Source organism: Hippocampus comes, unplaced genomic scaffold (assembly GCF_001891065.2).
Source record: "Hippocampus comes isolate QL1 unplaced genomic scaffold, H_comes_QL1_v1.1 scaffold93, whole genome shotgun sequence".
Taxonomy (NCBI): Eukaryota; Metazoa; Chordata; class Actinopteri; order Syngnathiformes; family Syngnathidae; genus Hippocampus; species Hippocampus comes.
Window position 1 is genome coordinate 10,887 of NW_017805481.1, and position 22,954 is coordinate 33,840.

The 22,954-nt window shown below is 44.0% G+C and overlaps 2 protein-coding genes across 2 annotated transcripts in view; one reads left to right on the top strand and one right to left on the bottom strand.

Moving 5' to 3' along the window:
- Positions 1–15,481, bottom strand: part of LOC109519341 (rho-related GTP-binding protein RhoN-like) — a 20,099-nt gene extending 4,618 nt beyond the window's left edge. The window contains exons 1-3 of the mRNA XM_019875795.1: positions 15,153–15,481; positions 14,648–14,735; positions 152–261 (exon numbers count right to left, since the gene is read on the bottom strand). Of these exons, the coding sequence (XP_019731354.1) occupies positions 152–261; positions 14,648–14,735; positions 15,153–15,254 (300 nt within the window). The 5' untranslated portion in view covers positions 15,255–15,481. The remainder of the gene's footprint in view (positions 1–151; positions 262–14,647; positions 14,736–15,152) is intronic.
- Positions 15,482–18,367: 2,886 nt separating this feature from the next.
- Positions 18,368–22,954, top strand: part of vat1 (vesicle amine transport 1) — a 28,726-nt gene continuing 24,139 nt past the window's right edge. Inside the window, exon 1 of the mRNA XM_019875786.1 lies at positions 18,368–19,011. Coding sequence (XP_019731345.1) covers positions 18,574–19,011 — 438 coding nt within the window. The 5' untranslated portion in view covers positions 18,368–18,573. The remainder of the gene's footprint in view (positions 19,012–22,954) is intronic.

The window sequence follows — 22,954 nt, forward strand, 5'->3', positions numbered from 1 at the left end:
GACCCCACCCATCCCAAACCCCTGACCTTCCATTCTGCAGAGGAATGAAGGTCAAGTGGATATTTTGATAAAAAGGAGCAGTGAGGCTGCTACTCGTTACTACGCTACCAAGCCACACGTGTGAGAATTTGATAAAAAACAAGCCACTGACCTTTTTAATGACGCTGTCCAGAGTCTCGGGGCGGCTGATGTCAAAGCAGATCAGGACGGCATCGGAGTCGGGGTACGCCAGCGGCCTCACGTTGTCGTAATAGGAGGAGCCTGTGGATTCACACACACACAAACACACACACACACACACACACGCACACACACACACACACACACACACACACACACACAAAATGAGTCACATATGGTGAGAACAAGGTCGGTACCGGCAGCATGAAATAAACACGCAAGCTTGTCCCAGGAGCCCCAGCGGCGTTCATCCCCCTGACCATATGCAAAATTATGTCCATTAGTAGGTTTTGTGAAAGTCAACACAATCCTTTCCAAGTTGTTTTCATTTGCTGAATTCATCCATACTGATCTTGTCATAAAAACTTTATTTCCTTTCTTCAACCAATCACATTTGAAAACTTTTGCCGATGACATCTGCATTATTCCATTCTCTGATTGGTGGGTTGGAGGAAAACCAAGCCAACTTCATCTGTAGCAATTGCAGCTATTTCTGGCATCTATTGCTTATCTATTAGCAGCCAGAACCTTTGCTTCAGAAGAAAAATGAAGATGCCCATGTACTGTTAAGTTTTTAGAACCACAATATCAACACACTTCCTCAACCTCACATTTTAAACCCCTCTATGAGGATTTTACAAGAATATTTTTACCCCACACTTGCATCTCCAACTGCATTCCCACCCTATATATATGGAAACTAACCCTACTTAGCCTATGGCTACATTCCTCAAACGGCTAGTTGGCGAGCTAGCTAGCTAGAAAGCTGGCGAGCTAGCTAACTAGCCCGTTGTCCAAGGGATGGACAACGGGCTCATCTGCTGCGACACTTCCCCGCTTGGTGCTGTGTTGGTCCACGTCACAGAGGCAATTTAGTGAACGGCAACAGACATTTAGGCACATACGTCCTGATACTTACACTCAAGGTTGCCTGAATAATAAAAAATATAGTACATAACACTTAGGAGTTGAAATGACGACACCAAGCTGTTCCGTTTTGGGGTGTCGGCTAGCTAACTACATACTGCAAGGGTAGAAATGGTCCAAGTAATTGTAACGAAGTAGCTGGCCATTGCACACACAGTTTTCAGTCTTTGCACAGCAATTATTCAGCAATTATCCTTCGAACAAGTATCACTTATGCATTGCACGGGTCTTGTTAGAGTTACTAATGACGCCACAGGCGATGAAATTTGAAGCATATTTTTACAGATCATTATACTTAAAGTCCTAACTTAACACTCCATCTCTTTCTCAGGGTTTGGTCCGGCATGAGGGTGGTCTTCTATTATCAATGTAAGAATGTGGAGTGTTTCTCAAAGTGAGGCCGTAGTGGTGCAAGGGCCGCCCAGCTTTTGTTCCTCATCTGGAAAGCAGCAGCACAAAGGCCAAGCTGAAAGGTTGAAGCCTTTAGAGGCATTGCTCAAACCGTCTCGGAATTTTGCTCGGCGCTCTTGAAACTGCGCCGCTCCTCCCTCTCAGAAATCGGTGGCCATCCAGACGCATGCTTTTTGAACAGCAACGGCATCAATACCGTGAGACTGTGCATGCGTCACTCCTGCTCGTCAACTATTCAACTTGTTAAAGCACAGCTCAGTCAGAGGTGCACAAAGGCGAGCGCAGCCTGTTTTTAGCATCCCCGTGTTCTCTTTTGTCGGTGACAGAATAAGATGACAACAATGGGCGAGCATGCGGCAACGTCATTCAGAGCGCCGAATTACCCCCCCAAGGGTGACCCGCTATCGCTCCCCGCTGAGAACAATGCCGCAAACAGCCTGGAACGCGCTTGCAGGCTGCACGTCAAAAATTTATGCTTTTCAGCCCTCGGGCCGAGCAGAGATGTTGAGTTTGTCGTGCAAAGTAATATCTGAAAATGTTGGTTTTCAGCAAGCAATTAACCCTTTCGGGCACCAAAAATGACAAAAAAATTGTTTCCATTCAGGACGACCAGTCAAGGACATTGAAAAAAGGCGAGGCGTTTACGTGATGACAGAAGCAAGCGGGGAATTAGGCAAAAATCATGCAAATGAAGCGGTCGGCACTTTAGAAAGGTTTCAATGTTAAAATTAAGAGCCGCATAACGAGGCCGTCGGGATGGATGCATCAACCGCAAACATCAAAATGATTGGCAGGTCACGGTCACGACGGACCTTCATGTCGGCCGAGAAAACCACGCACGCTATTTCCCCCTACGGGTGACCGGGGGAGCCGCCTCAGCACTTCTGGCAAAGTCAAACACAAAGTCCTCAGAGAGAGGCAAAAAGCGCACGGAGGGCTCGACCAAATAAAAGCCAATCAGCAGAAGCATTGAAAAAGAAACACCATTTTCTTTCCCGGTGAAATGTGATCATCTATCTTCAAGAAAAAAAAAAAAAGAACTTTTTTTAGTCCCCACCCCTCAAAAAATACTTTTCATTTCAAAAGTCTTTTCTCAAGAAATGCAAATGCAGTCGGTACCAGCTGAAGTGTAGCGCCCGATTCATCACTCCTGTCGGCGTGTTCGACAAAGTGCGTGAGTGCGTTTTGTGTGTTTTCAATATAATCAATAAAAGTGCCTTTTGAAAGGGAGGAGAAACATCGAGACAGCGAGGCAAGCATGCAAAACAAAACAAAACAGCTTATCACCTCACAGCAGCCCGTTGACACAAGATAAAAGAGAAAGAAAAAAAAACGGTGGTTGGGGTCGAGCTGAGACCGCCGCTTTCGGCTGGACAGATCAAATAAAGAACCACCGGCGCGCTGCCCTTCTTGACGGAGAAAAGGTTAAGTGAATCTGGAGGAAGCGGGTGTTAAAAAAAAAAAACCCAAAAAATACATCAGGTCAAACGGGAACAAGACAAGGACAGACACACAAGCGCGTGGTGGGAGGGGGGGGGAGCTTTGGCCTGAGTGGGTGTTGGCTTTTCATTTGGGATAAACAGTTTCCCATGTACCACTTTTGTCGAAGTCAAACCACCCATCCATCCATTCTCTTTAGCAGGGGTCCGCAGCCCCATTTGGCACCAGCGCACACAGAGAGACAACTTTTTTTTTTTTTTCTAACCGGACCATGAAGGTCGTCAAGCTTCAAAATTTGAAGATGCATTTGTGCACTAAATGTGTTGCTACACTGTTGACATTCAACACCCGATCATTATGAGCATGTCAACGGCATTTTGCATTCAGATAAAATGATGTTTTCCGTACGGCAAAGCTTTGTTGTTCTATGGGGAAGCCAAGTTAAAAAAATTAAAATTAAAAATAAAAATCGTCTTTATAATAATGTCATGCAGCCCCACAAGATTTTTTATGAGCTTCTTTAAAATTGATTAAGTTTGAATGGTAGTAAAGAAAAACAATTCAGGCTCAGTTACAGTAGACAAAGACTTGTACAAGGACACGCTCCATATTAATTAACAAGAAATGCATGGTTTTGGGAAACCACAAGGCACCCCACTGGGCATCCTTCAATTGTTTATGCTATGTTAAGTTTTTCAACAAAACAATCCGATTCCCATAGCAGCTTCAATTAAACTGCTGAACTCAACCAAAGTGTTGAACTCAATTTCAAAGCCATCGAAATAAAACTCTGACCTGTGTTGAAAACATCTCGACTCCAAAACAAGAAAGGCCTTTTCGACAGTGGCTGAGCAACTTGCCGAAGCTTTCAAGCTTTCACTGTGTTCGTCATCAATGAAATATTCACATTTTCAATGTTTGCTCATTGCAAAAAAAGTGAAAGGTGGAAAAAAAAAAAAAAAAGACTTTCGCCTGAAGGGTTTCTGATGTGTCGGCGCGCATATGGCAAGCAAACAGCCTCATTAGGCCGCCGAGACGCCGGGCGCGCACACAAAACAAAAGCGGTTTTAATATGCTCTCAAATGTCGGCAAATACATGCAGAACATCCAGAATGAGACGGTTAAAGCGTAACCCGAGAAAACGCAGACGCTCCTCTCCCGCAGCTGTTTCTCCTCCCTGAGGTTTCACCTTTGGTGCCGGGGCGGCTGAGTATCGTAGCAACCCGGGCGGATGGGGATGTGGGGGGAGACGTCTTCTTTGAGGGGGAAGCGAAGACTGTTAGAGGCCAATAACTCCAGCGCATGAATGATTAGTGGCCATTAAATAGAAGCGGAGAAGAAGAAGGGGGATTGGCAAGGAGAGTTTTTATTGCTGGAGCTACACCTAAATAGAAATAAACAATGCGAAGCAGAGCTAAGAGGACGCACGCGGGACTACAACTATCGAGTATATTTAGAATCTTGTATTACGTTGGTCACCAATCAACGGCCCCGGACCGGTACCGAGCTGCACAGATGAAAGAGAAAAGAACTTCGGGTTTATTTATTAAGAAAGGGTGAAAAATATTTTAGTTGGAAATGTCACCGGGTTTCTCTGCATCAAATCCGTCAAGGGCGGAATGTTGACGCATGTTGTTGTGATGCTAATTGCCTCGGTCGCGTAACGCTAATAGTAAACCGACAAGCTAGCAAAAATGAGTTTAAAAAAAAAAGACATTTGTAAAATTTCTTGGCAACGGGGAAAAAGCCCAGTGACGCAACAACACAAGAACCTATGACCCAAAAAAAAAAAAAAAAAGGAAACGAAAAGTACGTTTCACAGACAATAGCAGGAGCCCAAAAAGAAACGACGGCTGAAAACTAGCATTCATGCTAAGTCCAGCGCATTTACGCGGTTTATTCTTGTGTTGATTAATGTGCACTGTCCCAAGTCCCAATAAAATAAATACATAAATACATAAAAAATGAACAAAGAAAGCCCGCTCGGCACAATATGCAACGAGCAGCTCTTGATTTAGCGCTTGGGTGACTTGTGTTATAACTCGTATCGTTCATTCGCTTTTGATTTGTTTGGCGGTGTATGTCGCATGTTGAAGCATGACCACGGTGAGCATATTAAAGCATTTTTGTTACCCTTGTTGTTGTGTTGGTGCCGCCCATAAAAGGGAGATAAAAATCCGCAGCGGATTCACGTTTGTTGTTGTAGCATTTTATGAGACAGTCCCCTCAAGTGGACGTTACAAGTCTTGCTATGGACTCAAACGCTGGACAATTTAATCCAAGCGTGTTGCCATAGCTCAAGACCAGATTTTTTTTGCTAAAATTAAGTGTTGTTTGACCACTGAGCCGTTTAATTTCCGAGTGTATAAATATGTAATTTGCCCTTGGGGGAACATGTAAAAGCTGGTTGTTGTTTTTGTCTTCATTATTATGTTCAGTGCAAATGCAGAAATGGAGGAAGCGCCAATTCCAGAGAACGCTGCTGCCACCGACACCCGACAGCAATTTTACTGGACCTATTAAGCGTGTTGTTTGGATTGTTGTTGTTGTTTTTTTTTTTTTTTTTTTAAGGGAGCACTTTCCGGCAAGGAAGGCTTAGCATGGCGGGAAATGATTACGGCGGATCACACACACACACACACACACACACACACACACACACACACACACACACACACACACACACACACACACACACACACACAACCACACACACACAAGCTCACACATCTCCTGTGATCCAATCATTGTTTCTGCAACTCTTACAGCCACAGGCGACCCAGAAATATGCCCATGAGTGTAATCACTTCGTTTCTGGATTAACTGCCTAAATTCGGTGTGGTAGAACAAAAAAAAAAAAAATGATTGAATGATTGAGGCCCTTGCCGAATTTAACGATCAACAATTTTGAGTGAAAATATGACATAAACGTCTATTGTCACAATGGCAGACTAGCGTAAAATGGGGTGAGGTTCCTCCTTATTATTTTTGCCCAGGCTAGTTCACCGCCTAAACGGGATGTGGCGGAAACCAAAAGTACAAATTGAAGGTGGACAGCGTTTGTTTCAAAAGTCCGCAAAGAGCTGAGCCGATTGTCATGATTTCCAGGTGTGAGCTACCTTGGGTTAAGATGCCGTGAACCCGCCACGTCTGCAAACTACCCGTCAAAGTCGCAAGTGGTGGCATCACCTCGGGATACACCTGCCTTTGAACTAGAAAAGCGTCCAGCATATGGCATTTGCCGCTCGTCATCTACTCGGTGACATTAGCCACTCAGGGGGACGATAATGGAGGTAGAAGTGGGGAGGCATCAAACAGAAGCATGACTGTCAACCTCGCGCCGGCACGCAGCGAGATGGGGGTTGGAGGTTTGTCTGTCCGCCTGCAGCCTCTCAAGCCCACTGAGCCCTCCCTCCCTTCTGATCGTACTCACGTCTCGCAGCTCCTCCTCCTCCTCGGTCTTGTGTCGGCGATTTGCATTCATTCCGTCTGTCTGTCTGTTGAAAGCGCGCCGATACAGATCAAAGGTTGCGGTTCAATGAGAAAAAGCGAGGACGGTGTCGACAGGGCCATCTATTCAAAACGGGCCGATTTCAGCAAGGTTTATAATTACGGCCGCCACGCCATGCAGCAGGTATTCTGTTGGAATTTTTGCAAAACTGTCCTTCCAAAAACAACTGCATGGATCTCTATTCAGCATGCTGCCACACTACTGCACCCTTTGGGGATAATGTGGGGTGGAATAAAAAAAATGTGACCGCTGCACTTATTGAGGCGTGCTGGGAGCACGTTTTCATCTACAAACAGCCGACTCTAATTCAAATCAATGTTCGGAGACAGCAGGCAACCCCCAAAACACGTTGTTTGTTTTTGTTTTCGTGCTGAAGCCATGGTAAGGTATGATCAAGTCCCAACTTGAAGACACTAACTTTGATATGATTTCACAAGCAGGAAGAGAAAATTGAGATTGAGATGTGTCCGCAGGTGGAAATTTTTGCCAAATTCATCCAAGCTGTATTTTTTATTACGTTCTTCCGCACCAGATTCATCGAAGCACGCATTTGCGGGCCTTGCTTTGTGCACTAGGAAGGAAAGAAAAAAACATGACGAAGTAAACTTGCTCCTTTCTGTTCGCCGGCATATCGTCGGCGCAAAGAGTGCGCGTGTCAGCAGGCTACGGAAGCCACTTGGTGACATTTTGATTTTTTTGGCGTGTTGAACAAGGCGACCATAAAATGACTTTATCATCAATATGTACGGCGAAGAGGGAGGCGCGCCAACGTTTAAAACGTCTTGGAAAGGCTGGTCTGAACGTGTTCCCATCACAGCGCCATCAATCTGTCTATACCCTCGTGCACTGTGAACCCCCCCGCGCCGCCCTCTCCAGGGAGGGGACGCGAAGCTACTTTCCCAGTGCAATTTCACTTCCACAAAAGCAGAGGGTGAGCAGGGGAAGCGAGCGAGAGCGTGTTTATAAATAATGTCATCCATAAATGATGGGAGCTGCGGTGCGTGCGAGCGACGTGAGGCTGGCGGATGAAAGGTGGAAGATGAAGGTGAAGGGTGAAGGGTGGTCTGGGAGGGCATGATGCCTTTACACTGAGACCACGGGTGGGAGGGGTTCTTTCTGTCTGCGGGAATTAAACCTTCACTACTGCCGGGTTAACAAGATATTGTTGATTGTCAGACATTAAAAAAATACATTGATTACATTACAAAATAATTTGAAAAAGATGACACACATTAGAATCCAGAGTGTTGTTTTTATGTTGTATAACTCGGATTCCCAAATTGTGGGAAGTTGGGGTGCACCAAGAGTATCCAGGATCGAGTCACGTCGTTTTCATCTACGACAGACTTGCATCCAACTTTAACGTCGTGACGGATGTCATACCCACCGCAAAAAAAAGTGACAGTGGCGCATTGAGGTGAAAAGTTCAATTTGTTCCATGAATATCATCCTTCCAATTTATTGCGCCGCAACTTCTGGTATGCCTACCTTGGCCACCAGAAGGCAGTATAATACAGTCATGGCGACACGACCAATGACGAATAGTACTTCTACTGTATGTGACTCAGTAAGGTACTGTAATATCAGTCCTTTTTCTGAGGAGGATAAAGAATATATGCCTTTGAGTGTGACATTATTTGTGTTTTGAGTGGACATATCGTCTGAATGATGGCTTGTATCTTCAAAAACTCAGATGTTGGGTCACATAATATGATCAAAAAATATATATAAACAAATAGCTACCATCATAACTAAAGTCCAAACAGACATTATAACTGGACAAAAAAGGATTCCTGCTCCAGCATGCCCTGGCGATCCTTTTGATGAATAAGCGGATCAGAAAAATGGATGGATGGATAGAATTGTGGTCACTTGGTTTAAAGTAAACAAAGTGTAAAAAGTTTCTATTTTCCAAAAGGCATTCGCATAGGCCGAGCACTTGTTTGTCCGAAGGGGGTTCGCAGTCACTTCAAGTCCAACAGGTAAACAGGAATGAAACGACACCGTATCATCGTGTTCTGCCTGGCCAACTGAATCATTTCATCATTTTCTGTTTCGGTAATCGGAATGCTTTTAAAAGCCTCTCGGCGCTCCTGCGGGTTGCGTTCTTAACATGCATCTCAAACACTTCCGAGCATGGCGCATATCCACAGGAGCTAAAAAGGTTGGCAGACAAATTGGGCTTCCATCTGAAAGTCTTCAAGTGAAATGACGCAGTCAGGAGCCCCGCGCTGACTGACAGACGCTTTGATGCCTTGGACCGGATTCAATGCGAAAGTTTTACCTTCAATTAGCCGCTTCAAAAGCACTTGGACAGGCGGAAACGGGAGCGAGTGGGCAGTAAAGCTGAGCGACGGCGGGAGCAGATAGCTTGGAATTCTCGTTACGGCGGCGAGAGGAGACTGATAAGAAAAGGCCAGAGGCGAGGGGAAGTTTGAAAATGGATTCAGCGCAGGCATACGATCATTACTCTCCTCTAGCGCGGCTGGGAGGCAACTCCGTTTAGCCTTACTGATGGATCGCATAGCACGGCGCCATCGGGCGGCGTTATTCCACGTCACGGCACCTACAGCGAGAGCACCGGCCGTCCCCGAGGAGGCAACAGGGCCAAATCGGCCGAAAATTACGCACGTCTGATTGATAAGACACAGTGACACTTCAGTGAGTTCAAAGCGACCCCAAAACTTGGCGGTCGTTTTTCTTTTTCCTTTTCCCATGGCAACGGCCTCCATTGACCGAATGCGGCCGTCGGCAACAAATTTCCGCGGTACCCAGCAAGTGGCCAAACATGGTTTTAAAATCATTGGTTATAGTTCTGAGGCTGAAATGTTTGTAGCGGTCAACTTAGCCAAGTAATCCCCCCCACCACCACCAGCCTTACTCTGAATGTTTTTCCGAGAGTCAAAAGAACACAAACGCCATTTTTCTTTTTTTTGTTCTTTGTGATGATAAGACTTCAAATGAATTATCGCTATTTCGGTTTCTTTGAGGGGCTTTGCAGACGCGAAACATCTCAATAGCACATTCTCTGAAGAAATGATGTCGAACGCTCACATTCTCGCTCATTTTCGCACTGCTGCTGCTGCTGCTGGCTGCCCAACGATGTGTTTAATTGCGCCGCCAAAGCCTTCCCATCCACCTCGCCCTTTTGTTTGTCTGGGATTTTGCCGAGAGCTCACGCCGGCTCCACTGTAAACCCGCCGCTTAGCACGTGTCAGGGGGTTTACATTCACTCGCTGTCCCAAAATGACCGGGAAGATGCTTCTTGGACATTTTTCTTCAACAATTTTCAAGTTCATAGTGTTCTACAGTGTTGACTCGGATCTATAAAAGCGCACCTGAAATTCTTTCTGGTCGCGCGCACCATACCCTCTGTAAAACTTCTCTTTGTTGACGCGCGGCATCAAAACAGCGTCGCTCGCACGCAAACTGCTGGACAAACGGTGTTAAAAATTAATGACCGGCAAATGCACCTTGCATCGTTTTATTTGTTTTGTTTAATGGATCAATAAAAACAACAATAACAAAGCTAACAATGCATTAAGGGCCACTGTGGAGGTTCAACTCGAAGCTTTACAGAATTTGTTATTCTCTCATTTCTTTTTGGGGTGGACGGGACAACAATTTCAATTATTTTGTTCAGTTGAATAACAAACTCCAGCCGAGTGTGTCGATCGGGGAATAACATGTTGACTTATTTTAGAGCTTTTTTAAAATTATGAAATCCAAAATACGATGGTACAGTTTGATTTGTTCCGTGACCATGCTCGTGACTCCATTGTGTTGATCTTTCTAGTGTGCCCCTTTGGTCATGTAAGACCAGTATAAGACTAGAATAAGAAATACTGCACTCGACAGTGAAACGTTTCAACTCCTCTCAGCTCATCAGTACAGCACTAATATTAGCCCTTCATCCCAATGGATAAAGAATTTATGATGTGAGTACTGTAATGTTGTTTCTGATCAATCCATTTGCTTCAAGGTTGAGAGCACCGCATGACAGGGATGCAAAGTTAATTTTAGTGTTAAGCTACCGGACGGAAAGATAGGCTGTGTGGTTGTTTTAAATACACACGCTTGATGATTACAGCAAACCCTCGCAGACTTGCTGTTCGGCACAGATTCACCTTTTTTTTTCAAACTTTAATTTTTTTTGGTGGGGGGCAACCTCAATTTTCGTGAAAAATGCTTGCTGGGGTTTTATCCCCGTTTTTTTCAAGAATTTTTGGTGTTAAAAAAATTCTTAGTGCATTTATGAGGCTCGTCAACTATATGCAGATTTGTGCTATTCACTCTCTTATCTAAAAGATAACCATATCCAAATGAGAAAATGGTTTGAACAAAATACAAATCTTCCATCTTTAAATTGGATAAGATGAATCTCAGTCAAGCGTGCCGAATGTTAATGAGCAAAACCTTTAAACAATGTCACACACCTTTTTTTTTCCTGCCCCGTGTCGTCAAAACACGTGTCATTCGGCGCTCATTGCCTCAGGCGGCCTCCAGGCTCAGTCACTCCGAAACTCCCATTTGAAAAAAAATTATTTGATTTTTATCCTCCTCATGAACCCAAACAACATAATCTCCTCTTCCCAAAAAGTAAAAAAAAAAGGAAAGTACAAGATGAGGTCACAGTGACAGTTTCCGTGTGTCTGCCCACATCACGTCAGGCCACGTGGTAGCACCCTGGGGTGCTCCGCCGGGATGAAGCTTGTTTGAACGTCCGCTCTGTTCGCTGTTTGCACAGGCTTCAGAATGCCTGAAATACCGGAATGCGAGTAGAAAGACATCAGGAATGTCAGAGGGACGTGGCCAGCTGCTGATGCACTCTGCCCGGTGTCAGGCTGGCGCCACTTTGCAGGGAAAACAAAGCGCCCCTGTGAGGGTGTTTCACCTTGAGAGGCTAATGAGAGTCAATACAAGAGTGGTAGACAGATGCTGATACACTCCAGTCCAGTTGGTGGTGCTAATGAGCGTTCGAAAGGATTAAATGCTAAAATGTGTTTGTTGACTTTCAATTTATTCCGTCTGGCGTTGCCACAGAGAGACGTTCACGTGATTTGTTTGGCAAATAAAATAAAAGTAACAAATACTATTGAAAAATAAAACAAAATATGACGAACAAAACTTTTAAAATCAAATATAAAATTACAATTAAAAGATAAATATTACATCAAAATAAAATAAATAATTTCAAAAATAAAACACTCAACAACAATATATATTTCTAAATGCTGAAAAATAAATAAAATATTGAAAAATGCACTGATATCAAAACATCATTTGTTGTTTACGTTATCTATACAAAAAAAAAAAAAATGACCCCAAAATTTAAGGAAAACATCCAAAAAGCCTTGTCTTGAAAGGGGAATTTGCTACCTGCACCAAAAGGGAATGACAGACGTTACGATCAGTCGAAGACAGAGGAAGTTCTGGACTCCTGATATGGAAAAACATTTAAAGATGTGGCGAGCGTGAGCGATAAGCCGGACGTTTTCCCAGGCAGCGTGACTATATCGAGAAGAGAGGCAGAGTGCAATAATGCCTCGGGCTCATTACAACCTCCCAGACTGACTGACTAGCAACGGACCGCCTCCTCCTCCCTCCCGAGCATCGAGTGCAAGCAGCAGTAATGACCCTCAGGGAAGTTCTCGCCGAGACACATTGACATTTGGATCACTTGACCACAAGGGTTACTTGAAAAATCAATTAGGACGCGAATATACACCGGAAGACCTTGTCAGGGTAAATGGCAGCACAGTCGTGTGGCGCACAGGCAAACATTTGAATTCTCTCCAGTCCCTTTTGTAATTGGCATCATTTTCCAGATGGTCTCAACGCACAAAAGAGAGACAAAGTTGCCGTCTGGCTTTTTCCGGAAGCGACAACAGGCTTCCCAGTCTGTTCAACACACCTCAAAATAACATAACAGCAGCACAAATGTACACAATGATTTTTATACAAAGGGAGGAGTAGGAAAACGATCACATTATACATCCAAACGTCCATACTGTGATGCGATACAGTATTACCGTATATTATACACACTTTTGAAAGACACTTCTCCAATATTTCAACAGCCCCCTCCTCAGAAAGAGAAGCAGCTCAGCTTTTAATCAATCCCAAAGTGTAGTCAAAGTCCACACAGAGGCGCCACGATAACGCTCGCAAATCAATTCCATAAACACCTCAGAATGCCTTGCTCTCATCCGAGAAGAGGAATTAATGAGATCCAGCAAATCGATGGCCGATGACAGAAGCGCTTTAATGACATGCGATCACGAGATGGAGGAAGGCCAGACGATCGGTAAGGCTTTGTGATCGCAACCAAAGCCCGGCAGGGGGGAGTCAACCTGTGATTAAGGATCCGATATTCTTCAAAGGTTTTAGGATCTATATCAAAGCAAGTAGCCAATTGATTTTTAAAGAGAGACAAATACACTTAGTTGCAAATCAAAAAGGTTCCAGGAAAAAAAAAAAAAAAAAAAAACTCTCCTGTCAACTTTTCTTCTAAGTCACATTTGGACACCTGATCAATCTCGCAGGGGGAAATGGAGCTCCATTACAGAAAGAACTCTATTGATTTATTTTTTTTTAAGATTTAATGTACAAGTTTGCTAAGCCGATCTGGTTTAATGTCAGAGTGATACAGCTTGATGAGAGACAAGCTTTCTATGCCGGGGAGGAGCTAAATTTAGCCTGGGTTATTAGTGGAAATTAGGATAGTTTAGCACGCAATCTGTGTTTTCACATATTACCGAAGATACGATAATTAGCTTCACCTGTAGTGCGTGTCCATGTCAAGTAAGTTCATGGCACCTCTTCTTCAGCTGGTGAAGTTCAGTCCCTACCGGTTACATGCTACGTTAGCATGCTATGCAAAGTTCAGTGCTAGTGCTACGCTATCCTAGCGAGTGCTATGATTTATGTCCATAAGTGGGGCTTATATTGTGGTTATATTAGTTACTTTTGAAATCAAGTAATCAGTAAAGTAACACTCACGCACACACACATCGGGGGGCTCACATGTGCCCTGTGGATAGGCGACATATTTGTGGGAGCAAAAAAAAAAAAGATTAAAGACCACTGGCGGCAAAGGTGGTTCCGGGTTATAAAGACATGCGGAAGCACAACATTCCCACAGCGACATTAGCTACGGTGATAAGGAGCCCCTCCTCAGTTAAGTTACGGCCCCTGGGGGACGCATTGCCGCTGAGTGGCAGGCTCAAGAAGACTTACTGTCAGGGGCCAATGCAAAAACAACAACATTCTTTCCCGGGCCGAGCATGAGGCAGCGTCTAAAGATCTAAAGATAGTTTTGGGTTGGGAATGTTGACGGTGGACGATCCCCCTTGTAGGGGTCTCGGATTCTGATGATTTTAACTGTCATAAGGTCGCGGAAAGCTTCCAATTGGAAGGTCAGGAAAACACCAGACTAAACACTCGGGGTAGTTGCTGACTTGTCCTGTCATCTCCATCCAATCCGGTGTCAAAAAAGATCTCAGAAAGTTGACCAAAGCCATTTTAGGCATAAACCTGAATAAATGAATTTCTCGAAAAGGCAAAATAACAATTTAAGCCTTGTCATTGAACAGGAAGTCAGCCATTTTGATTTGAATCAGCCATTTTTGGGCTCAATTCCAGGGCTTGTACTTCAATGAACCGCGCCTAGAGATGAACCTAAATTCGCCAATTAAAAGGGGCAGCGAGAGCATGTTAATTTATACTTACAGCTATAATTTTGATTTTCACATTCAACTGACAGGACTCGGCTGATTTAGGAGTGAGACGATTTATGTGTTTTTTCAGGATACAAGCTGTCACTCAATTGCTATTTTTTCTTGAGTTGTGGGCAAATATTTCCCAACAGTCCATTTTCAGTGGACACATGACCAAGAAACACACAAAAAATGAAGAGATTGGCACGGACATAAGCACGAGTTCTCCACCTTTGCTTCTACCCCCAACTTTCCCAGCCCCAGATGTATCGCCTGACCTTGGAGCCAGAGCATGGGAAGACGTGAGAGTGGTCGTCACGTGAGGGGAAAACAAACAGAAAGAAAGCAGGCTGGCACTCCGGCAAAGACCGTAATCATCGAATCATTCGTTTAGGTCAAAACGAGAAGTCAAACAGGAGACGACTTATAAGGGGGACGGACACAAGCGAAAGGGACTCACCTGATGTGTCCCACATGTTCAGCTCAATGCGGTGCTTGTCAATCTCAAAGCTGGCCGTGTAGTTCTCGAATACGGTTGGTACATACGTCTGAAAACAAAAAGTTTAAAACTTGGATTTGACAAAAAGGTCCACACAAATCATAAACTCATAATGGATTTAGTATTAAGAAGTTGTCCAGAAATTCATGTGTTCTCGACAATTTTTAAAATGGATAACTTTCTTCATGCAAAATATTTATTGCAGGAAAATTATATCATGGGAATCGTTTTCATTGAGCTATCTGACAATGCTGATCTCATCAATGCATAACATAAATCAATTCATCATGATGTTGACAAACATACCTACAGTTAAAGCGTCCCTGGACCCGAAACGTTTGAAGAACCCCAGAAAAGCAGCGATACTTCACTATTCAATTAACCGTTCACGGGGGTCCATATAAGATATAATTCGTTGATTAAAAAAAAAATTAAGCATAATGTGAAAAGCTGGCTTGGTTCTCACCTCCGGGTAGCAGTCTTTGGCGAAAACGTGTAGCAGCGCCGTCTTGCCACACTGCGCGTCGCCCACTACCACAATCTTACAGCGGCTGCCCTGACTCTCCATGCCGGTCAGAGGTGCAATCGATGTTCGCCAACATCCGTGAACACTAAAGACACCAACAAACAGCGAAGACTTCTTCCGCGGAGCTCTCCGTAGCTCCAGCACAGCCTTCACCGGCGTGCAGTTCCTCCGGTGCGGCTGACAGACTGTCTGAGTGCCGCAAGTGGTGCCAGGTGATCGGACTGAGCCGACAGTCAGGCAAGCGAGCAGGTAGGGAGGGAGGGAGGAGGGTACACGCGTGAGCCTACGCTGAGTGCGCGTGCGCGACCATGGCTAAGCGTTAAGGTGGCAGGCCACGCCCACCGGCCGTGCACCAGGAAGACTTGAGTTCAATGGTTAATTTCATCCTTTTCATCCTCCATTGAGGAAAAACTCAGTCAAACGTTCAATTATCTTTATTGTCGTTATTATTACAAAATTTTTTAAATAACGAAAAGTAACCCTATATATTAACAATTTCATTTTGTCTACATGTCATAAATATTGTCCCTCCATGATTCTAACAAATGACAAAAGCGTCCGACTAGCACCACTTTTGTTACTAACAAGAATATTGACGTCATTCCTGGCCAATAGAATAAATTCCTCTCTTCGTAGCAACCGAGCCAGCATTGACTCAGTCCTCTTTTGAGAAAATAAAATAAAATCTATAAAATTAATCCCCATTTCAGCAGTCAGGAAATGTGTGCACATTAACGTCCGTTGAATACTTGCCAGTAATGGAGAAACATTAAACGCGGCGTATGTTCATGAAGTAGGCCATTAAACGGAGCGGTTCAGGGTGACCACTTTGTGTTTATAGCACGTCTTTCCTTTAGTTAGGTCGCGATCTGAATGATTGGTTTTGAGCAATGAATGAACGAGCTCATTAAACTGGACCTACCACGCGCTGAGCAGTTAGGCATCATTTTAGGCCTCCATGAAGAGTCACACTGCACTCTTGTGGCCAAAATTGAACTGCATCGGTGGATTGACTTCATTTATAATACTGTATTCACTTTAAATTGAATAATGTATTTTTACTACAATTTAGCTTCCATAATTTTAAATGAATATTTTTACGCAGGGAATATTACTAGCGTTGGGCAAAATCTTCGAAATCTAAATCCCATGTGTTTCATATAGTGCACACACATTTTGTAGGCCCAGTTACAGCGCAGAATAACATTAACCTACCTTAAATGAAAGAAAATATCAGATGTCCTGGGTTCCAAATTTTATGCTTGTGTCTTTCTTCGGCTGTGGACTTGTTTTGGAGACTTTCCGGAGTATTTTCTGGACTTTTCCGTCTCACTAAATGATACTACCGAATGTTTGCACTTCTAATCCTCACTTGCGCTGACTCCAGGAATGTTTTTTTTTTTTTTTTGCTGTGGTCACCACGATGTTCTCGTCTTTTTTTTCAAGACAACACATGAGTAGTGCAATATGCTTGACAGTGACCATCAATCAGTCATCTTGATTCCTACTCAGCTCAGAGCGTTTGTGGGATATCGATTGGGACTCTGCTGACGTTGGCCTGCACGAGAAGTGCTGAGTGGCACTTTGTAGCCACAAGGTGTCTCCGCCTCACCACTGAGAAGAAAGAAAGGGGGAAGGGGCGTGGGACTTCAGGATTTCACCACAAAATGTTTTGTACCTGTCTGTCACAAGCCAAATCAGATTTTCTTCCACAGAAAGAAATGGTCCATCCATCTCTCAATGCCTAATCATGCTGCCTGCAAGGGGAATGACAACAATGAGCTTGCAGCCCTCTATTGTATTGTACCAGATTGTATTGTGTGGTTCCTGTGCATTTCCTTCTGTGCATTTCTACGAGCGCCATGCAACAATACATGTGTCAACATCTTAAGTGGTCTTGTGTGTGACGATTGTCCTCCTGTCAACAATTAGTAGATTACATGGACTGACGTATGCCTCAGTTTTATCCAAGTCTTTTGACTCTTATTATTAAAATCCCGGAGAAGTAAAAACACATTTCTTTTCAATTTCACACACCACAACAGAAATATATTTGTTTGAAGCCTCCGGTGGCTGACTTATATTCCACCCGGTTGCCGCCAGACTTTTTCACACAGTGACGACGAGGCACTCTAAAGCAGCCACACCAGCCGAAGCCCTATACTCCCCCACGTTAGCTGTCAAGTCAGATTTTTTAATTTTTTATGTCTTCACTCTTTTGCCTATCTCTACGTGAAATGGGCACACTCTCAATTGACAATGAAACAGTAAGGCGGCCACGCCAGTCGATGATCCAGTCCTTTTTTCGGGAGTAGGCAGAGCTAGCTAGCTAACTGCACATCAACTTCAAGACATTCAAGTTCTTTCAAGTGGGGATGAGTGACTCATACCATGGCCCAAGTCAAGGCCAGGTTTTACCCACGCCCCCACTCCCCCCAAAAAATCAGGACTACTGAAATGTTGAGAAACAGTTTAACACTGTATCTGCACAACTAAGTAGGACACAAATGTCAGTCTTTGCACGTTATAGGCAGTTGTCTTCAAACATGAATTATGTATTGAGAAAGGAATCTTTGAATTCACTTGAAGGGGCTCTTTAATGTAGTTTTGCAAGCTTTAGTCGCTCCATCCAAAATTACAACATAAGACACTTAAGTTTAGTATGATGAGAGGTATTTATTTTTGAACAATGTGTTAATTATTGTGGATGTAGTTTGCGGTGGTGTAAGACTAATTTGTACCGAAATTTGTTTCTAATATTTTTCCTGTACTCACATGGGCTTTTTTTCCCAAATTCCAAAACCAAGCACATTTGAGTCATTGAAGAATATAAACTGTCCATAAAGGTGTGAGACCTTGCGTGTGTGTATGTACCCAGCGAACTGAACATGAATTTGAAGTTGTTCTTGCCCAATTACCAAGACGGTGACCCAATAGATTAGGTAGAATAGCCTCAAGACAGAAATTTGGTATCTCGACAGAATTTGTCCTGAACCGGTTTATTTATTTTGCAATCCATATGCCTGTTACAATGGTTTATAGATTGGCGTCGAAGCCCGACCCATTGCAAACCCAAATCCAGCCAATCACGCACGCAGGAATCCGCGAATTTGATCAGCTCTCCGTGTTTTCCAGTCGGCCTCCGTCTCGTCCCACTCACTCTCACTGCCTGAGCCGGGCGTTGACAGCCACCACTCCTCTCCACCGGTCAGCACACTGTGTCGTTTTTTTTTTTAGTGACTGCTACAAGAAAAGACTCCGTGCAACCCTGTTTTATTTTGCAAGACCACTCCAGGTTCACGCACACTTTTTAAAGAAAAACAAGTCACTGTCTTTACCTTTCCAAATCTTATTTGCAAACATGTCTGGAGAAGACGCACCTGTCCAGCAGCAAAACGCCGTGGACCAGAAACAGGATTCCAAACCCACCGAGGAGCCCAAGACGGAGGTAGAGCCTGCGGCCGCCGGGGCTGCCGACGCGTCCGCGGCTGCGGCGGACGCAGCTGCCCCGGCGACAGCGACGACCGAGAAGGTCCCCGAAGAAGAGGCGTTCACGTATCGCGCCCTGGTGCTCACCGGCTACGGCGGCTACGACAAAGTCAAGCTGCAAGTCAAAAAGGGCAAACCGTCCCTAAAGGCGGCCGAGGTCCAGGTGCGAGTCAAGGCGTGCGGGCTCAACTTCGCCGACCTAATGGCGCGCCAGGGGCTTTACGACAGGCTTCCGTCACCGCCGGTCAGCCCCGGCATGGAGTGCTCCGGGGTGGTGGAGGCTGTCGGGGAGGAGGTGACGGACAGAAAAGTAAGCACAAACGCATCCATTCCACCTTTACAAATACTTAAACGAGAGAATGAAATGCTGCACATCTTGATCTTGCATGCTGTAGATTTTTACATGGGCGTGTCCGGCTGCTCGGTGCTGGACAGTATGATGATTTTCCTGATTAATGCATTGACTCCGTCCGACTCTGTCGTCATAATCCAACTAAAAAAGGACATTTATGTCCCAAAAATACAATTTGTCCTGCCTTAGGTACATATTGTAGACAGAGAGAAAACACTTGTTGTTCCACATGGTGCAAAGATGGATGCATCGGTGAGTTAGAGTGTCTAAATCTGCATGGAATTCGAATGCTTCTCGAAATTGATGGTCCAGATTGCCTACAACGGCCAGGGGATAACGGGCGACCCGCCCACGCCCCTCGCGCCATTCACTCACTCTTTGCTGCTGTCACTTTGCCTTACGGCAACTTTTAGTGAACGCGACGTAAGCTCAATAAAGTTGTCTAGTTTGGCGAAAGCAAAAGGCAAATTAAGGTATTTTTTGTTTCGTTTTAGAAGTTTAATTTGTATTTGCATTATAATTTTTAATTGCGTTTCGACGCGGTGCGCCAAGGCGTGGAATACAGCCGCGTCAAGCTACCAAGGTATTTCCGGGATATAACCGGAAATTAAGTTGTGCGTTCAAAATAGTCACCATGTGTCAAGCGAATTGAACGTCAGGTTGTATATATTTGTCGCCAGATTCGACTAAATAGCGATTTTAAGCGTATTTTCACACGTTTAAGCATTTGATGGTCACGAACGACGCCTTTGTAGGCATTTGACGTCAAATGGACTCAAACAATTTCATGAGGCATTTTATTTTGTTAACGCTGGAGACCGGGTGCCGTGCTCTAGTCTAGCTTGACAACCGTAGGGGAGCTGGAGTTATTGACGCCTTTTGTTAGGTGAAACAGTGGCGCACCGAGATTAGCAAGGTGCAGCAAAATGAGCCCCACCTCGCCCTTGATGTATTCACTAACTCGCCATTATTCAACCAAAATGGCAAAACACGAGTTCGTTTCACTGACCAAATAGAATAAATTGGCCTTTGACAAACAGGCAACTTGGCCACTCTTTCCATCCTTATTGTGCAACTGTCTTCTTTTTGTCTTTGAATCGGGAGGAAAAATCCCCATTTGTGGGGTTGAGCCATCACAGAACATTGGCCTAATTATTGTGAGAGGCTGAGAGTTGGCTGATGAAGAACAACTGGGGCGTGGTTAACCCATGTGGCCACACCATGCTTATAAGACACTGTACAGTACTATACTGTACTGGACATAACGGCTTCTCTATAAATGATCAACTTTACATTTGTGGAGTGGCTGTCACTTTGTATTTATAACCAAAAGGTTACTGAGCAAACACAAAACCGTGTGCCTTCACGATCAAGTATATTCAATAGAAGCTTACGTGTAGTTTCAGCTGTACTGTGTTCTAAAACCCAATCAAACCAGACACATGTAGCACGTATAAGCCGTTTTTAAGATATATTAGCCTCTGTTAGCATATGTGTTTTTAAGTTTAGTCCTGATTGACTTAAACACCAATATGGGGGCGGGGGATTGAGGGATAAACCCAACTGGGCTTTGTATAGTGTGTGTATGCATATATATATATATATATATATAATGTAACCTCTTAGCTACATGCAAGCAGTGTGCATGTTTAAAGGGGAATTCAACCCCCAAATTTTCTTTTCAGCCTCACTCGTCTAAACATGGTATTCTGATTAATCTTGCATTTGTGGAATATGAGTTAAGCAGTAAAATCCATTTTTCCACTTGCAAGCAATTGCAAATGACATCACAGTTGCTCAGGGCTCAGGAATCAACCAATCAAGGCTCAGCTTTAGAAAACGGGTGTTCTTCAACAGAAGCGTGTGCCTTAAACGTAACAAGTGTTGGCTATGATAGCCTCTCTTAGCCACATGTTAGCATCATGCATGTTTAACCCAAACAGCACACCGACTATAACATTGCCCTTTAAGTGTTTTACAGTGTTGTTAGCCACATTTTAGTCACAGTACATTTGTTTGACTGTTATTTTAGGTATATGGCACATATCTGGAATGGGAACAGGTGTTCCTCACAGTGTAAATCGACACTAAACATGATAAGTCATACACTCAAAGGCATCATCACCGTTAGTTTTCGTCAATTAAACCACAAAGTAAACAGGCTACCATTAAGCCGTCAATGACTCACTCGTTTTGTCATCAGAGCCCATTTGTTCACATGACATAAATGTCGATCCCCTCCACGATGTTTTAAACGAACAGTTTGTGTGGGCGTGGTGGGTTAAACCGACATGAGGGGATGGGGAGGGAAAAGGGGGGCATCGCTGGCGCCTAATTGGATTACAATTGGTGACGGGTCAGCCGGACACCACAGTAGAGCCGGCAACCTTTTGAGTGTGTGAAATACCCAATAGGCTCTTTCCACATTGTCAGTCATGTTGATTGGATTTAAAGGTCAACACGCAAACAACACGGCTTGTCATCGCCTACGCCCTCGCTTATAGAATTATGAGGCAATCTAGCTAATGGAAAGAGATCTATGAGATCTTTTGGCACTTTGACGAAGCAAATGTTGCCGACCACCCAAAGGCAAAAGTGGAGCTTGGTTGGGTCTGAGCAGCTCTTGTTGTTGTTGTTTTTTTTTTTTTCTTCTCTGGGTTAGTAGAGAGGACTGGCTTTGATTTTAGGTCCGCATTGGAACTTTCACAACTCTAACCACATGTTTGAAAGACTTTCTGACAGCAAGCCTTTGAGTCAGTACGCAACTGAAAACATGCTGTTGTGAAAGCATAACAAAAAGCAACAGCCGCTTTCAAGCCACACACATGTAATAAACAGCCTCCAAATGGCTATGACTTACACCCAAATGGTAAAAAGTATGCGATTTCCCATGTTTGCTCCGCCAAACATTGTGAAGAGTACCAAAAATACTGATTGTCGATGCCAAGAAGACAGAACACAAAATTCTAAGATGTCCTGAATTGTTGCCTACGCCAAGATGGCTAGCTATGCTAATCTATGTAGCCACACTTGGTAACAAGTAGTTAGCTCACAGGATTACAAAAAAAAGAATCGATTTCAGCAAAACTGTCTGACCAGATTAAATGTATATTCAGAAGGAACCCAGTTAAATTTTGAAAAAAAAAAAAAGGACAAAAAAAAACAAGAAATTGGTTCAACAGAACTGTGACCTCTTTGTGAACCAGGAAGTAACTTGCTTTTGAACAAACAAATGGCCTAAAACAGTGTTTGTTCCCACCCCAAATTACAATAGGAGGGTCTTTTCCAAACATCGGAACATCCGAACAAACAGAAGGACAAATTATTTAAGGAGTAACTTATTCTCTCTTTTTGCCTTTTGATGGAAACGTCCTGCTGCTGTGTCAAAGGTTGCATGGTCATCATCCCCGAAACAGGAAGTGACTTGCCATCTAATAAAAGAAACAAAACCCACAAATGACACTCCACAATATTTTTCACTTCAGTTGAGGAATGTGTTTTGTCTTTTTGATGGTTTCCCTAATGCCCAAAAACGTCACTGCATTGCCGTGCTGTGAGCCTGATATTGCTCTCACGCTTCAGGATGTATTCTTCCAAACCAAACTCGACTCGTACGACTTGATGGAAGTGCGGTTTAATAATTAGTGACTGGTGTACGGCTTTACACTGAGGTTATGTGGATGAGTCCAGTGTGGTCCCAGCGCCGGTTGCCTGCTAAAGTAATAGAAAAAGTGTTTGACATCAGCAAAAAAAAAAAAAAAAAAAAAGAAGGCCCAAAGCGCCACTCGCACTGAAGTTTGAGGAGGTCTATTGAATTCAAATTTCTTTTTACTTTGCAGAAAGTGATGAATGCGGCACGCTCTCTCTTGGCCCTTTCTTTGTTTGTCTTCTTCTTGTATTT